The sequence below is a fragment of the Antennarius striatus genome, chromosome 11, assembly GCF_040054535.1.
Source record: "Antennarius striatus isolate MH-2024 chromosome 11, ASM4005453v1, whole genome shotgun sequence".
NCBI classification, from domain to species: Eukaryota; Metazoa; Chordata; class Actinopteri; order Lophiiformes; family Antennariidae; genus Antennarius; species Antennarius striatus.
Window position 1 is genome coordinate 3,307,369 of NC_090786.1, and position 18,111 is coordinate 3,325,479.

The 18,111-nt window shown below is 42.9% G+C and overlaps 2 protein-coding genes across 8 annotated transcripts; both read right to left on the bottom strand.

The window, feature by feature from the left end:
- Nucleotides 1-1,569: 1,569 nt before the first annotated feature.
- On the bottom strand, nt 1,570-8,814 carry nt5c2a (5'-nucleotidase, cytosolic IIa). 7 transcript variants are annotated; one of them, XM_068327600.1, is made up of 20 exons: nt 8,635-8,814; nt 8,366-8,451; nt 7,970-8,091; nt 7,477-7,515; nt 6,429-6,502; nt 6,057-6,174; nt 5,866-5,961; nt 5,636-5,727; nt 5,306-5,363; nt 5,133-5,226; nt 5,002-5,055; nt 4,834-4,917; nt 4,684-4,725; nt 4,460-4,567; nt 4,262-4,328; nt 4,014-4,184; nt 3,837-3,888; nt 3,639-3,699; nt 3,261-3,437; nt 1,570-3,171 (listed from the first exon to the last, which is right to left on the bottom strand). In XM_068327600.1, exons 3-20 carry the CDS (start codon nt 8,068-8,070, stop codon nt 2,938-2,940), a joined length of 1,722 nt encoding a protein of 573 aa, XP_068183701.1. In that variant the 5' UTR covers nt 8,071-8,091; nt 8,366-8,451; nt 8,635-8,814; the 3' UTR covers nt 1,570-2,937. The 7 variants fall into 7 exon arrangements, with proteins under 7 accessions (XP_068183701.1, XP_068183703.1, XP_068183699.1 ...); XM_068327602.1 differs by having other exon boundaries at nt 7,970-8,106; XM_068327598.1 differs by lacking the exon at nt 8,366-8,451.
- Nucleotides 8,815-10,905: 2,091 nt separating this feature from the next.
- wbp1la (WW domain binding protein 1-like a) lies at nt 10,906-16,502 on the bottom strand. The gene is made up of 4 exons (XM_068327281.1): nt 16,347-16,502; nt 15,292-15,394; nt 14,035-14,196; nt 10,906-13,423 (listed from the first exon to the last, which is right to left on the bottom strand). The coding sequence occupies exons 1-4, from the start codon at nt 16,407-16,409 to the stop codon at nt 12,936-12,938; spliced, it is 816 nt and encodes a 271-aa protein (XP_068183382.1). The 5' UTR covers nt 16,410-16,502; the 3' UTR covers nt 10,906-12,935.
- Between the last annotated feature and the right edge of the window lie 1,609 nt (nt 16,503-18,111).

Genomic DNA, 18,111 nt, shown 5'->3' on the forward strand with positions numbered 1-18,111 from the left:
TTGTGATTGTAGCACTCTGGGATGGAGTGTGGAAGGTTGTTGCAGATCCTGATAGAAAACAGGGATCCGGGAATAGTTTCCACCTGCTATAAACATGTTTTCTTTCTCAACATTTTCATTGATTAACACTAAAGTAATGGGTCAGGAAAGATAAACTTTCAACCCAGTTGAAAATTTGTGAAGCAGAAATAGATTTTTGCAATAATAATATCACTAATGAAAAATATTCCTGAACAATGGGGACAGAAATGCAAACCACCAGGTTTCAGGCCCACAAGGGAAAGCGCCGTGACGTTCAGCGCCACCTGCTGGAGAGAGTTGGAGGTGAGTCCACCGTCAACAGCGTGGACGAAGCACATACCGGAATACAGTACAGTAATCCCTCGTTTATTCTTACTTCAAGATGCACGGCTTCACTCTATTGCAGATTTTTAATAGGTAGTCACGTGATATAGCACGCGCATGCTATTGGCTGACAGACTCGTGGAACGCAGTGCACTTCCGTGTATTAAAGAAGCATGATTCTTGAATACAAACGTGTTTTAATCTGTCCATTAGAGTGTGGGAAAAGGTAACACAGATAGAAGGTGGTTTAATATCAGTATGGGGAGGGTTTATAAACGTCTAAATTACCGTAAACATAAATAATTTGTCGCCATATCTTGGAATTTCATTTTTCACAAGTGGTAACGAGTAACGAGGGATTACTAAATATATTCCCTCGTTACTCGCAGTTAATAATTTTAATTTGCAGCACGTTTGGGAGCCATTATCAGGGTTTCACAAAGAAAAAAAACTCTACTTCACAAAGCAAAAAGTAAACTTGCAGGAGGAACCGTGAGTCTGGGGCCCCGCCCACACGATGACGGATTTTTTAAAAACGCAACTTTTCTGTTGCGTTTACGCCTTCCGTCCACACGACAACGCAGATATCCGGGACGAAAACGCAACTTTTTAAAAACGCTGGCCGAAGTAGAGTTTTAAAAAAAACCCAAAACGCTGGGTCTGCGTTGTCGTGTGGACGACGTATCCGCGACTTTTTAAAAACGCTGACGTCTTGCCTGCGACGAAAACCGCTGTGACGTCATATTTATGGGCCCGTGTGTTGTGACAACAAAACCACGGAGGATCCCTATTGGATAAAATTTGACTCAATACTGCCACCACATGGTTTGGCATGCTTATAGCCGTCTTCGAAAACGCACTGGTGCGTTTACGTGTGGACGGAGTTTTTTTTTTTATAAAAACGCTGTCGTGTGGACGCGAATCGTTTTCGATGCGTTTTTAAAAAAGTTCCGTTTTTAAAAAAAAATCCATCATCGTGTGGGCGGGGCCTGGGACGCAGCGCACGCTCGGATGCTGTCAGCCAATAGCATGCGCGTGCGGGGATCACGTGACGACAGCTCATGTGCGACGCTTCCTCCTCACCGCTCGCTCCCTCGTCCTCGGTGGGATAAAACTTCCGTCTCATCGAGGACAATATATAATGTATAATTTTTAAAATCTGCATCTTGAATCGCGAATAAGCGAGGAAACTGTAGGAATTCTATGAACTTGAAAAAACAAAACTGGGCTTCAGTATCGGGTTTATTAGAAACATCAGTCATGAATCAAACCGTTTCAGTGTCATTGATGTCAACAGCAAAAAAAAAAAAAAGGATTTCAGCTCATGCATTTAAAAATATATCCTTTTTTCTCTGATGATCAAAGTCTAAATCAGTATTTGATGCTGGCAGCGATCGTTCCCATTAAAACAGGCATGCAAAGACATTCATGAATGATTTCCACTGAAATCACTGGTTCTTCTTGTTTTGAATCACTAATATTGCTCCCATACAGTAACAAGAGAAACGTCCCGTAGGCCCTATGGGACGTAGGGCAGGGGTCAACCGTCAGTACGTTTAAAAACTGACAAACAGAAGGATGAGATCAATACTGTAATCAATAAAAAAAAACACTGCCTCTTCTGGGTTTACAGTATCTGTGGTTTTACAGTAATATGTTTACAGCAGCAAGTCAACCTCAAGTCCCGCCAGGAAAAATACCCACAAAGCCTCCAATCCACACAAACACGATTCAGACTAAAACTAAAGGCTTCATAATCCTATCAATTTAACTCGTTTAATAAATAACACAATGACTGTAAACCTGATTAGATTTTCAGAAACCAGACAGTACTTTTCATCTAAATCTATGACGCAAGTAAAAATAGGAATATAATTATTCCATCATGTTTTCCCTGGCAGAAATGACTTTCCATAGAATCCAACATCAATGTAGATCAGCGGTCCCCAACATGGACCGGTTCAACGTCTGACAGTATTTTCACAAATCGTCCTTTAGGGTGTGGTGGAAAAATAAAACTAAATAAAACAATGCAACCAGGGTTTAAACTGGGGTTTTTTTCTAAATAATAAACGTGAATCCAATGTTTTAATTTTATTAGCAGCGTTCTCGTAACGTCACACCGTTTGTTTTTTTGTTTGTTTTGCTAGCTTGAGGGTTTCAATCTAGCAGTAATGTATTCTGTGTTAGCAGCCAGAGCGGTCCCTCTGGTAGTCATGTGACCGAGGCAAGCCTCTCGTCAAGCGTCATTTAAAACAAAATATCGTTCAGAATCACATCAGTAATGAAATAGAAATAATGGAAGTTCTTGATTCTGTCTGTGTGACCCGGTATCGACTTAACCATGGATCGGTACCGGTCCACGACCCGGGGGTTGGGGACCACTGCATTAGATGAAGAAGGTAACTTCAGTCATAATGGAGGTATAAAAGCTACCAAAAAAAAAAGTAATAAAAGCACAGCGTGACACCAGCAGGACTAGCAGGAAGTTCAGGGTCACGACCCCAACCCCCCTTTACCTGCTGCCCTGTAGTTACAAACCAAAGGACGCATCATCTTAAACTAGGAACCCAGGGTCCGTTGGGCTTCTCTTTACTCCTCCTCCTCCTCTTCCTCGTCGTCATCCTCGTCGTGGCAGTGGGTGATCTCCTGGGGGACTTGGGGGAAGAAGTGGGGGGGCTGGATCTCACTGATGGAGCGGGTCAGCTGGTGGCGTTTGCACTCGATCTCCTTGAAGTCGATGTCGTGGCGGTTTCTGGTCGCCAGCGGCGACTCCGCGTCCATGATGCTCACGTGGGCGTGGTCTACCGTTGACTCGTGGGGCATCTGGAAGGAGGGGGGCGGGGCTTTGTTAATAAAAATTATAATCGATAATGAGAGATCGGGCGTTGCTGAAGAGCGTGATCAAGCCTCACCAGGACGTGTGCGGCTCTGAACAGGTAGCTGAAGGGGTAGTACAGCAGGTTGATGAAGGAGGCGGCGTACAGGTCGGCGTAACGCATCACCTGGGAGGCGAACAGCGTCTGGCGGGATCCGCTGCGGAACAGACTTCCCATCATGCCGTAGCACATGTCCATGTCGTGGGTCACTTTCTGGACAGGAAGAAAGATGCGTTTAAACACATTTGCTTCACCAACATCCTTTCCCCCACCACCAGGATTTTGGCAGCCATGATTGTAGTTTTTTTAATGTTATTTCACCAATAAGGCTAAGTTTTCAGCATCTTTCTATCTGGTTTTTGACAGGAATAAATAAAATAACAGAAGAAGAATCTGGGTGGAGGTGAACGGTACCTTTATCCGTCTCTGCAGTGAGCTGATGTCCGGCCTCTCGTTGCTGCTGCTGTCCAGATGTCTGGGGACAAAACACACAGGATCTTAGTTTCATGAGCCGTAGGTATTCAGATTCACCTTCCGTCTGTGATGTGGGGCTCTAGTGCGACACCTAGTGGTGGGGAGTGTCATCTTAACCTTTTATAATGACGAACTTACTTGTAAAGCTCTGCATGGATGCAGTCCAGAGACTGAAGCTCTTCAAATAAGGCTGAAAAACAACAAACAACAACAGGGCATCGAACTTATCATCTGAAATCAAACTTATGACGGATAATAAAGCAATGTTAATGTGTGTGTGTGTTTGTGTGTGTGTGTGTGTGTGTGTGTTCTCACAGCTCTTGTCTGTCCACACATGCAGCTCCTGGGCCAGCTCGGGGATCACCAGGAACGTCCTCCAGCCCTGACGCTTCTTGGATTTGAGGATGTCGCCGAAGATGTGGTCACCGATGTAGATGATGTCCTTTCCTTTAGCGCCCAGCAGGTCACACACAATGTCTGATGAACCTGGGGGGACAGACGGATTTTACCTCTGAACCAACGGGATCTGCGTCACCTGTAACCACATAATCGATCCTGTTTACCTCCGGAGTAAACAATCCCGTGCTGGAGGGGTCCGGTGTAAGTCCCGATCTTCAGCCGACCCGTGATCTGAAAGAAACCCAGACCCGGAGGAGTTTCACTGAAATGACGTCTCCTAATTTACATATTCTAAACAACACAAAGAAAAACAAGGGGAGCCCGGTAGTTTGGTCTTGCGGGCTCCCGTAGGTCACACTCACTGTGTCGACCTGCCGCAGCACCGTTCCCTCTCCGAAGAAGACAGGCTTACGGGCGTCAACCAGGATCAGGTCAAAGTAGGACTTCCAGGGTCGGTGGGGCGTACCGGGCTGAGTAAACACAAACACACACACACACAGACATATACACACACACACACACATTACAGATGTCTGCTCTGATATATCGGTCAGGTTTCTGAGGTTGCTAACGTGACTAACTCTACCTTCGGTCCGTGAGGGAAGTCAAACAGGTAGGTCATGATTTTCTGGAAGAATACAAGAACATTTTAACTTCCTGTCCTGAAGAGTGAAATTTAAACATCAACACCTTTTCCTTTGAGAAACACTGAAACGTTTGTTTCCCATCTGCTCACCTCTGTGTATTTGTAATCACTGTTGGTGGCCAGAAATACTTTGGACACTTCGTTCATGCGACTGAGGAGGAGAGGAAGCTTCGGCTTGGTGGAGGAAGAACAGAATCAACATCGTCATCATCACAAACGGCTACGTTTAAGCTGCGCTCGTCGCTCCGGTTCACTTACATCCTTCACCACGTACTTCTCCAGGTTTTCAACCGTCTTTTCCTTCAAGGATCCCTGCGTGAATGAATGAAACACCTGAATGAGGACGAGCAGGAGACGACCGGAGGAGAGGAGGAAGGAAAGTATTGGACCTTGAAATGGATCCAGTCCACTCCGTCACGGACGTCCTGGAACATGCTCTTAAAGGACATGAAGAGGTCGCCATCTTTGAAGCCGGTCGCACAGCTGCAGGGACAGAATCAGGTGGGCGTCTGAAGTCTGAGCGGGATTTTTATGTCAAATATCCTGTGTGGGTTTGTGGTACCTCGTGTATCTGGAGCAGTTACTGAAGAAGTCAACCAGGCAGGCGAAGAGATAGGTTTCTGAGGAGGAGAAGAGGTATTTTTAACTGGGAAACATTGTTTGAAATACGAGTTCAGTCATAGAATGGATTAAACTCGTATCTCCAGGTTCTACTCTACTCATTGAGTTCAACAAATATGATGTAGAAATGCTGGTATGGGGACAACAAAATATCTCAAACCTGATCAGAAGCTTTTTATTACAGATAATAATCTCTTCAAACAGTGGCAGTCCTGTTACATTCGGAATTATCTCGTAATAAAGGCATCAGCTGCTCTGATTTGCTTCTTACCAGGCAGGTTGAAGAGAGTGTTGAGGATATAGAAGCGGTCGGTGTCTCCACGCTGGATAAATTTGTTGGGGTACATTTCTCTGATTTCAGGTCTGTAACAATTACAGACACATATAAAGATATAAGAGGTTAACATGATGATAAAAGACATACTAATGACTCATGAGTGACTCAAACCGTAGGCAAATTATGTGTTTTCTACAGACTTTTAAGGACTGCGATGACCTCACCCCTTCAGGAAGTAGAATCCGTGCACACAGACCAGGATGTTCCCGTAGGTGTCCACTTTGAGCAGGTTTCCATACATGGTGTCAAACACCAGACCTCTGAGAAGAACAGGAAGCCAAAAGCATGCTTGAGAGTGAGGATGTGTCACATTTGTACTGAGGAGCGTACTCAAAGCGGAGAAAGGTGAACCGACCTGGTGGGGAAGGTGGGGTCGTAGACGAAGTTAAGCAGCTCTTGTGGATATCCGATGGACACGAGCCGCTCCACCGTCAAGTCGAAGCCCAGCGACTCATATTCAGGAGATTTATACACTAGACAAAGAAGGAGAGGACGAACAAATATGAGTGATGGGAAAAACACATTATCGTTTAAAAACACAGTGAAACCTGCACCAAAGTCTGGAAACTGGAGAGAGGAAATCTGTGTTTTCTGCCTGTGTTTTGTCCTCGGTGCTGCTTCACACATCACATACAAAAGCTCTCAAACAGCCCAGGCTGTATTTGTATAAATAAAACCACCAGGTTTATCAGTGTGGACATGAAACCTCTTGTTTTGTCGTACTTACCTGCCAGAGTGTAATCCATATCGAAGCCAAAACACTTGATCTTCTCCATGGCTAAGCTCCGGTTCACAAACACTCTGCGAGGGAAAGATGTCAAACGACACATTACAGCTGGTCACGAATCCCGATGGGACAAATCCCACGGCGATACAAATGTCTGTTCAGTTTTTAAAAGATCAGGTCCAGAGACAAAGGAGCGACTTTGAGGAAAGTCCTGACATCAAATCTAACAAGAAAAACACAACGTTCATGCAGTCCTACTGGTTATTTACACAGTGATCAGTGCATCTGAAAGAAATCCTCTCAGCTCCACTAACAGCCTGTTCCCCCCACTAACCTCACGTTCTCGGTCATTAGAGCTGCAATTTAAACTCTCGACTAAATAGATCAGAAAGGATTACAAGAAACTGAGCTGAAAACAAAAAATGATGCCAAACATTAAGACAAACGATCTTATTCTAAAGCAAGAAACTCTAAATAATCCCAATAAAAACAATGAGCATTTAAAAGAGGAGTTCCTCAGCAGCGACTACAACCTCAACACTTCATCTCAACACTTCCCTAACATCTTACTCACAGCTTTAGAACTTTTTTTTAGTAATTTCAAGCCTTCAGAATTACTAATTTACTTTCAGATAGGTGGACGTGATTAACTGGATTCATCAAACAATCATTACTAAAAATCACAAAAAAAAAAGACAGTGACAACTTCTCTGTCAGATTTTATAGAAGATAATCTAATCTGGGTCTTTGCTCAGACTGGACAACTGGCCTCGAGTCTCCATTCAGATGACATGAGAGATGGCGTCAACTCGACCGAAATGGATGAGGATTAAAGAAAAGATGTTGAAAAAAAAGGGGAACAAGTAAAAAAAAAAGCACACAAAGAAATCACAAATGATCACCACCTGGTGTCTCCTCAGGGAGAAACCCACAATCAGTGTCAGTACGGATGGAGTTCCGTGAGAGTTGGATGGAGCATCGATTCACATCATGGACACCACAAAAGAAGGGAGTCATTTAGTCAGTGGTCACGGTTTGGAAGTCATACCTCATTGCCGGATGGTTTTGAGCCAGATCCCTTGGAAAGCTTTGTGATAGAGAATACATGCAGTATTACCACTGAACCCATGGCTGCTCTTACTGATGACGTCATGCTATGTAACGTTTCTTCTGCCATCCGCGTGTCGTTATGTCACAGTCTCACAGACAAAATAACGACACAACAGACTACATGAGCTCCTAAATGAATTTAGAGGTGGTGAACAGTTTATTACATACACATCCTTCAATACGGCGAGAATAGAGAAGAAAAGGACACACAAAAAAGAAGAACTGGCGACTTCCTGTTCTATTTCCTCTTACGGTATGAACAAACATCTGAGAGCCTAAAAATAGCTGATGTTTTATTTCGCTTATTCGGGGTTCAGATCGTTTTGGTTGCATAAGTCAAGGAAACAAATGTGGAACTGCAGACACATTCGTACTGAGATCAACCCTGATCCACATTCAAAACACACATCGTGCTGAAAACACACACGTACCTCTGATGAGCCTCACGCCTGTACTTCTTCATGGCCAAACCATCCATGTTGGCTGGGAGGTCAGCGTAATTCTGGAGACGGTCACTCCACGAAGTCGTCATCTTGAACCGTAAAGACTATTTCTAGTAGGAAAAAAGCTGTAGATTAAAGCCAAAAAACACAAATTCCTGTTACCGTGACAACCACAGGTTATTCTTTCATCCATGTCTGTGAACAGGACCACACAAAATGTTTAAAAGGGATTTTATTCATCAGACTGGGAGTGTTGAGCTTGTAGTAGGAAGTAGATGTTAAATTAAAATCAAAACCATTATTTCGACAGTACAGAATCCATTTCTTCTGACAGCAACATTTAAAACTTACAATGCTAGAATCAATTTACCTGCAGGTACGTACCTTCAAATCTCAAATATGCAAAAATCAAAAAGGATGACGACAGCAAAAAGTAGCTTTGATAATAGCAACGACTTTACTCAGGAAACCTGAGGTCATAAATTAAATTTTATAATCGCATTAACATCATTTAACGGGTCCGTTTCCTGGATTTATATCAGTGTCAGTAACGACCTCTTGCTAACAACAAAACATCGAGGCTATGCTAATTTTAGCTTGTTGTAACGTAGCTTCAAATGCTAACACTACCGTTTATCGTCCTGCTGACCTACCTGCTGGTAGTTCGGCTGCTAACGACTCCAGCGCTCCCTCCGTTAGCATTACGTTATGAAGCGTTAGGGAACAGCGCATAAACGGCGCCTATAACCGCTTATTACGTTCGAAATTCGTATTACAAACACAGACACTGTCTGTCACAACACTGTCAACACAAGACAACAAATGCACCTTCTTCTTCTTCTTCGTCGTCTTATTTTTTGCGTCACTTCCGCTACTTCTTCCGGTTTGGATCCGACTGGAGGTGAGGAGACTGAGGCGTCTTTGCGCGTTGATTCATTCTATATTTTTGCTTCCCCCCCCATGTTTATGCACGCTTTTGTTAAAAATAATTTTTAATAATTTAAAAAAGTTTGTGACAGGAAGTGGGTAAAGTGTGGCGTCTTTGTGCGTTTATTCACTGTTTTTTCATTTTTTTTTGCATGCGTACATACCAGTTAATTACGGTTAAATCACAGTTACGCTTGGAAGTTTGTGATGTTTTTGTTTTGTTTTTGTTTTTTTTTCGGAAATCAGGAGGCGACATGGCAACCCACAGGGAGGACATGGCAACCCACGAGGAGGACATGGCAACCCACGAGGAGGACATGGCAACCCACGGGGAGGACATGGCAACCCACGGGGAGGACATGGCAACCCACGGGGAGGCCATGGCAACCGAAGAGCGCAACTGGGCAGACGAATGGTGCAACTGGGCAGACGAAGAGTGCAACTGGGAAACCGAAGAGGGCAACTTTTTAACCAAAGAGCAGGAGGCCGCATTCGAGCTGCTGACAATCCAACACGGTTTCTACCTGGAGCCCGCTGTCAGATGCTCGTTGATGGAGGTGTGCCTGGCGGTGGGAGAGATGCTCGGGTGCGACAGTTTAAAAGCGGCCGACTACATGTACGGAAAGGTGGTGATTTGTGTCGACAGCATTGAAAAGGCGAAGCAGGTTGTGGAGAGCGGTGTGGTGATCAAGAACATCCACACCCCCGTCTTCTCCGGGTTTCCACCTGAGCCTGATTCAGTCAGAGAGAGTAGTTCCAGGGTGGTAGAGGTTCAGCTGGAGGAGTGAGAGGATGATATGTTACTGGAAAATGTGTCATCTTAATAAAAAAAATTTAAAAAAAATTCTGTTCGAGGGTATAAAAAGTATAAAATTTCTTTCTTGACCTCAACATGTTTTTAAACATTTTTATTTAAAAACTCCAGAAGGAAGTGACCAACCAGTTTTTATGGACCAAGAGATTTAAAAAAACAATTTTTTTTTAAATTGCAGAAACTAATGACAAAAGTAAACGTTATTGTAGAGAATTTTTAAAAAAATTTTATCTGCCTTTTTAAACTTGTGTTTTCAGGACTTGTTTGTTTTTAGCTCCTTTTATAAAATTGGGCACATTGAATTTGAACGGAGCAACGGACATGGTGGAAAGAGCCTGTTTTCAGTTTGATAATTGCAAAATAAGTTAGATATTTTATTTGTCCAGGAAACACAGAATTTTTGAATGGATTTTACTTTCATGTGCTGATGTACTTTTTGTGGGACTGCCGTCACGTGGTCCCTCACAGCTTAAATCACTCTAATAGATTTTGAATGAACCTGTTATCACAGGAGGACTCCATAAGAACTATTGCAGGAGCATCACAGGAGTCCGAAGCCATCACGACTAAAGTCTCCACTGTTGGACGTGTGGTGGAGATTTGTGGACCCACCCAGGATGATGCTGCTGCTGCCCTGTCCTCCACTGTGGGTGTGACCTGAGTGGGGCTCACGGAAAGACTTCTGAGAAGCTGGAGGAGGCGACTCACCCCAAAACAAATGACCTTTTATCAGTTTTTATTGTACAGGTTGTTCCAAGTCCAGATGATGCCGAATGTTTCCCTGTCAAAGATTATTTTACTGCAATTTTTTTGGATGTGAATTTCTTTTTAATTGAATCTCTTTTGGATTTTGTTGTGAATAAACATACTTTTTTAAAAAATCAATCTTTTTCTTCTTTCTGGATTTATTCAAAAACTTAAAAACCTTAAAATATTTGCAAACTTCAATCATATTAGATTTTATATTAATTTCAAAATAATTTGTGATGTTCTAGTCATGTCTCAGAGAATCTACTCAGTAGATTCAAAATATTCTCATTAACTAAGCGTGTGTGGTTTAAAATATGCTGAATGAATCCGAGGAGTCTGCTGGACCTTAGCAGAAATATGTTTAGTGATGAAGTCTCACAGAACAGAAACTCCTGATTTCACCTCTTAAAAAATAAATAAATAAATAAATAAATCATGTGTGAAAATAATAATTTTATTTCAGTAGATATCAAAGAGCATACTGTATATACAGAGTATAGCACCAAGCGCTTTAAGACCACTGCTTAATCAAACATATGTGGAAAACGGCTCGATTGGAGAAAGATCCCTCTGTTCACGATCAGACTACCGACGAGCCGGAACGCCTCGACCCGTCCCGTCGTTCCCTTTGGATGCACATGTGAACAGACTAGAACCAACAAACTTGCTGTGAGTGCTTCCAGGAAAAAAAAAAAAAAACACACCTGATGATGACCTATGCAGATACTCTTATTTAAATGCATGATTGCTAACAGTGCAGTATTTCACACGGATCACGTGTGCAGCATTCTCTTTGGCAAAACTACCAGTAAACGCGATACAATTACATCCATGGTTAAATGATGATATCACTGAGGACACTGGCGTCACCTCCTGAGACTGAGAGGGACTCAGAGCTTTGATTAAGTTCATCTAAATATCTTCTATTTGAAGGCTACAATAGGCATCAGAAAAGAAAAAAATCACGCCGCACAACGACTGTGTGTCTGGCGCCCGACGAGAAAAGACGAGCGTTCATCTGGTAGTGTACGAAGCTGCTGGTGATCCATCACTAGCACGACGCTGGTGACTCAACATCTCAGTATGACTGGAGTTTCTGCAACATCCTGCATGTACTCAATGTTTATAAGTACAGTAGAAATTTACAAAAAAGAAAAAAAATTGGCATTTGGATCGTGTCCCGTTCGATGGAAAAATGAAGCCTTGTTCAAATCGTTCGGGCCAAAAACAGAAAAAACTTGCAAAACCTTCAATTATGAGACACTTGTCTTTAAAAGCAACAATATGTGTCGTCTGATGATCGACTCCTGTCTGTAATCAGGTCAACCACGGTTTGCAATTTCCACGTGAGTCTATTGTAAATAATATTGTAATTACAGACGTAATTACAATGTGTGAGCAGAGGATTCACACATTCTTGACACGACCCGTCGATCCGTGAGCAGCAGGAGACGCGACAATCCAACACGACGCAGCGACATGTGACTTTAGCTGCAGCGTTACTGAAGACTTGTGCTCATTTGTGACGCTCCTGCTGCTCGAATGAAACGTGAAGTTCAGTCGATGCTCTGAGGCAGTCACACCGGTGAGGCTGAAATGACTGGTTAAACCGTCACTCATCTGATCTACGGGTGAAGGACGGGACAACACGGTCGGAACGTAGATTTCACACATTTTCGGATAACTGGACAACTTTTTTTAAACGGGACCTGAGAGCAAACGGATCAGAAGGCCACTTTAGCTCATCACCGGCTTCTGAGCCACAAGAAACAAATGAGTGCAGAAGACGCCTCGGGTACGTCTGAACCGACTTCTCCACATGAATCTGCTGACAAAAAAGTTCCGCCCCACCCTGTCCTACACCCTCGATTAGCTCGGATGTGAACACGATGGTGAATCAGCATCAGAATGACCCCCCGGTGTCAAGTCAGACCAACAATGGCTACCCCCCCTCCCATTTACACATTTAGATATTTATACAAAACGAGTTGCAGTAATGCGGCACCACAAGGCTGTGTAATAGTGTTTTGTCAACCAGAAGGCACGAAGGTGTTGGTTTTAATTAGGTTTCTACATGAAAAAGCCCTTTACTAGCAGAGTTAACAAAGGACCAACTTTGGCAAAAACTCCCAAAATAAAGGCTCAATAATGCTTTTGTCTTACAGTATAGACGGTGAGAGGAGATGCGAGTGAACGCAGCTGAAGAACCGTGTAACTGCTACACAAACGTGAACACGAATGCTGCCTCCTGACAGAAGAATGCTGTTACACCGGACTGCCCGTCACCAGGAGCAGCGACCAGGTGTTGCTATCAGGACACCGAAAAAAAACAACAACAACCCAAAAACAAACAAGTACCACGAGATACCGACTCTCCTCCGGTAAACCGTACCTACATGGAACGTGCGTACGGCGTCGCCCGCAGCCAATCAGCTCCGACCCTCTCTGTGACTTCACTCTGGATTACCTAAGCGACGGCGAGTCTGTGTCCACAGCTGCGTGTCCGTCTGTGTTTTCACGTGTGACTGCATCGCTGATATGGCTGTGCTGAAAAATCTGGACAACGTAGTGATCGCACGGGTCCTCCGTTGGCCTGGCGCCCTCTTCCCCGGTCAATCCTTCTCTTTCTAAACAACTCTGCTGATCCCACAGTTCGTGGCTGTCGCCCACTTCGATCCCAGAATCCCCCGTGAAGCGCCGGTATCTGCCTGGAGTCATGTCCTTGTTGGGGTTGTTGGCTCCGTGAAGGTGGGCCGGCGTCACTCCCGGAGTCGGCGGCAGAGCCGAGTTGCCGTCGTCGGGGAGGGAGTTGGGAGAGTCGGGGCAAGGAGACTCCTCGGGTAGGTCTGTGGGTGGTGGAACCAGCTGGACGGGGGTGTAGGGAGGAGGCGGCGTGGACGGGCGGTCGCCGACCTCCTCGTAGGGGGGCAGCAGGTACGAAGGCAAGAATCCTGCAGAGTAAACAATAAAGATCAGCATGAAAGTCTGAGGGACTGGGACACATAACCCTTATCTTTTTATCTTTATCCCTCGCTTGTTCGCGCTTCAAGATGCACAGTTTCAATACATCATGGATTTTTTGTAGGTAGTCACGTGATACCGTACGCACATTCTATTGGCTGACAGCACCTGGAAGTGTGCCGCATTCCGAGACTCACGGAACGCAGCACACTTTGGTGAGACACAAAAGTGCTTTAAACAGTCTATAACAGTGTGGGGAAAAGGTAATACAGATAGAAAGTGGTTTAATATCAGTATGGGGAGGGTTCATAAACATTTCAATTACAGTAAATAATAAAATAGTTTGTGGCTCTATCGCGGAATTTGGAACCACGAGTAACGAGAGATTGCTGTATTCCATTTTTTTGTTGACACTCCAACACTTTTGACTTTGCGAGCAAATTAAAACAAAGTGAAAGTGTGTGTTTGCACAAACTTCGGCTGGTAAATTGATTGTGACTCTGATACAGGTGGAATTCAGCTCTCTGTGATCAGTAATTCAGGTGGTTAATACAATGTCGCAGGTAGAACGTGTATGTGTGGAATGTGCAGCATTTCGTACTGAGATAGAGGGGGAGCTGGGAGTTGTTGTGAGCTTCTCTGTACGCAATGAGGTTGATCTCATTCTGCCGCCGCTGCTGCTGGAAACGCTGCTTTGAGCGCCAGTGGTGACAAACGCAGCAGCACGTCAGGATAATGATCAGAGTCCACACCAACCAGAACCCTGCAGGGAAACCACAGCCAACAACAGCAGCTAAGTACATAGAAAAACAAAGGGTACACTCTGAGCTTCAGCACCGGCGACAAAAAATCTATAATTAATGACCTCATTAGCCGAGCACGTCGAGTTTTTTCACTGACAGATTATCTGAACTCCACAGGCGCTTCATCCAACACCCTTCTCAGTTACTATTCAACTTCTATGACAGGTAGGTTGTTATTAAAACGGCCTGTTTGACAGACGATCAGTCAACCGAACAGCAGCACAAACTGCAGCTCATGCAGATCTGACAAAGAGCCTCGCTGCACTGCCCGACTGGTACGACTCGTATTTCAGACTTCCTTTTCTTAAAAACAAAAAATAAAAGCACTCTGACATGGAACGGTGTTTTCCTCATGACAAATTCTGTTTATTCCTGCTTTATGTAACCCAATATTTAGCTGTAAAGTAAGAGCAACCAATCACTACCAATGAAAGACAACAAGATTTACATATTTTTATCAGTCCCTTCATCAAATTTACCAACAAACCAATAATGGGAGAAGCCGTGTCTCTAAACGCACTGATTATAGTGTGGTGGATCTGCAGAACCTCAGATAGAAAACAGGCCATCCCAGAAGAACTAAACAATAGTGTGTGATTTCCTTTCCACCATGATGGATTTGATCTACGTACTTGGCAGCAGGACTATATTCCGACTCATTACTCCCATAGGTGACGCTAGCCTTATCAGTGTTTACGTTTGACTACTTTTTGTTTTGTGTCATCTCAACTGAAGCCAAAATGAGTCCAAATGAGGGACATGGTGTTCTTTGTCACAATCCCCTCTGGTTGAGGCCTATTTATCAGCTCAGTGTTTGTGCTTGTGTCATCCAAGGCACTCTGCACGCACCTCACCCAGCTAACATTGATTAGAGAAGCATGTCAGTGAACATGACATTATCCGGAACGAATTCGCAGGCGTAAGAACTGGTGAAAGGATTAAAAACTTCAGCAAGATTGTGACTTTTTGTGGTTCTAAAGTGCCCGAGTGTATTCTTCTTTCGCCACAGTCATGCTGTTGATTAGTAGCCAATGGTGGAAGACGTGGGAACTCACACCACAGTTCGTAGTAGTAGTTACAGCACTGTGTCTCCCCGCAGCAGTGACCCCAGTCACAGATGTAGCTCTGGTTGTTTACTCCCTGGCACACCAGCTGGCCCTGTAAATACACCAGGATATCAATCTGTTACACAAACTGACTTGAGGAAATGGCTGGAATCACATACTGCATCATACATACCAAACTGAGGTAAAAATAAATGCTATTAAAAACATTAATACCAACAGATTACTTTCTTCTGCCTTTTTGGATGAACATGTCAAGGTGTGCTGATTTATCAACTCAAAAGAATAGAATAAAAGTTTAGCATTGATAGTTTACCGAATTATAATGCTTTAAAGCCATGAATACAAATCTATCATGCAATCCTGCAGTCACACACTTCCACCACTTCCTGATTAGCCAAACAGATCAACGACTTTTTTTTCCTTTTTTTTTTTTGGTGGATCAACTAGTGCCATCTGATTCAAAAACAAACATTTTCAGCTAACACTAATATTTTCACTGAAACATTACATAACTTGTCGTTAAATTAAACAAACATGTGGCCTAAAATAAGAGCCTGTGGAACCAGGTCACACTTTGTTCAGGTACATCTATAGGGGAATCTAAAGCTTCCTCGTATTTCGGGAAAGCGTTCTTTAAATTCGGTCTTAACACAAGTGCATGACTGTCTTTGCTTGTTCAGGGAGTTAAATTAGAATAACAAGGTTATTTTGGGTTCAACGTGATTCATAAGCTGTGCCATAACCAGTCCCTAGTTAGCCTGGTCTAACTTGCTATTTTAGGAACGCTGCTAACTTTTAAGTAGTAACCCAGGCGTGTGACTTTTGTGACAAGTGAAACTAGCGGAAATGTTGTGCAGAAATTAAATGCTGTAATTAAACAAACAAACAAACTCGAAACCAAAAGTAAGAAAACTAGTCGACGAATTAGAAACTAGCTTAGAAAAAAAAGTTCAGCTAACAGGCTAACTGTGTTAAGGCATTTAGTTAGCTTCAGAACTAGCTAAGGAACTATCGGGTGGGCTAACGCTAGCTTCTCGCATTACCTCCGCCACCGCGTCCAGATTAGCTGGAATGTCTTGTCGACTGTTGCTCGCTTGTGTCCCCATTTCCAAATTTATTTAAGACTGATAGTTTTACACCACACAACTTTTCAGGAACTGTCACATTGTTAACATGGCTACAGCTAGCTAACATCACAACATAACTTCCAACAATAGTTCCGTCAGAGCCACCCTTTGCTTCTATGATTGGTGAATTGTCAAAGGCCGTCCTGAATACTGAAGAGCGATTGGCTCAGTCTGCCGTCAATCTTGGATGACGTAGCGTCACCGTCCTTAAGGAGGCGGGGTTAAATTATTTTACATGAAATGATTAAAAAAAAAATAAAGGCCATATTGCATGGAAAGTATAGTTACAAAAGAATTAAAACAACAAAAAAATTTCTAATTATTTTCTTAACGTGACTCATCAGACAAGAAATAGTTTGCTCTTAAAATGTTGTGTATCAGAGCAAAACATTAATAAAGAATTGTTTTATCATATTATGAGTTTAATAAATCATTTAACTTCTACTTGACGGTTTATTTGTCATCTGCCTGTATGTAGGAAATATTTGGTGCTAACAATGTTTTGGAAATAAAAGAAAGGCAAAAAAACCCCCCATCCTATAGTAACTTCTGCAGTAACTTATACTGAATAACTAGTAACTAGCAAATAAAGTCTGCATTGACATTTAGTTTATTTACTAGGTGAACCAACTCTTTATATCCATCTTCGAAAAGACATGACGTCCAACTGTGAGAAAACTGGATCTGATCATAATCTTCATTATAATACAAATTTGAAACATTAAAATATCTCCTTTGAGGGGGTTAATAGGTATCGGGGCAGAGACACAGCTATTATATGAAGTCTAGATCCAATAACCTAATGAAAAATCGTGTATTTTTCATAAATACATGATCCCTAGGTGAGGGAAGTGGGTGCGGTGACTTCATTTGGCGTGATGAAACAGAGCAGAGTGAAGTGACATGATGATGACATCACCACACTGTCTGCTGTGCCCCAGGCACGACGGTTAAATAACAGGTTATCTCCTAACTGTGCACACATTATGAAAAATATTGCGCAAATGTTTCTCAACAATAATGGATGAAAAGAAGATTCTATTTGACTTTTATGTCCCAAACCTGCTTATTCCTGAAATCTAAGCTCTATTTTGTCTTTTTTTTGTTCTCTCAAGAGTGCCTTTATTCAAAAATGGCAAAGAAATTGTTATTTGTTCATTTGTCATACAGACTCTAAACTATCCAGGACTGGAGTGCATTAACCTATCAAAGGTTTCTCTCTTTTTTTTGTGTGCATTGTGCATATATTAATAAATAATTTGACATTAAATTGTGGCAGCTGAATCAAACAGGTTTATCTTTGCAGTGTGAGCACCCACTAAATGTTAAAGAATAGGATTCAACCCTTGATCATAAAGTGGAGGCCCCTATATGAGGTCAGTTTCCTGTTATTTATGATTCCAGATCTTATTCTGTTTTGCTACGAAAATAAAATACATTAAAATAAAAAAGACTTAAACCTGTTTAGTGAGCACCCTGCACAATAAAATCACTTTGCACCCTTTCTGTTTTCTTGCATCTCTCTGCTCTCCTCCTCTCAAACCCTTTGAAACCTTCCAGCCCAGTTTGAGAGAACAAAAGCAAACAAATCACATTGTCCTCTCAGGAATTTTGGCTTGTTCGCTGCCTTTCATGACCTCTTCTTTAGGCACCTCTCTGCCTTTCTTCATTCAGGGTCCCC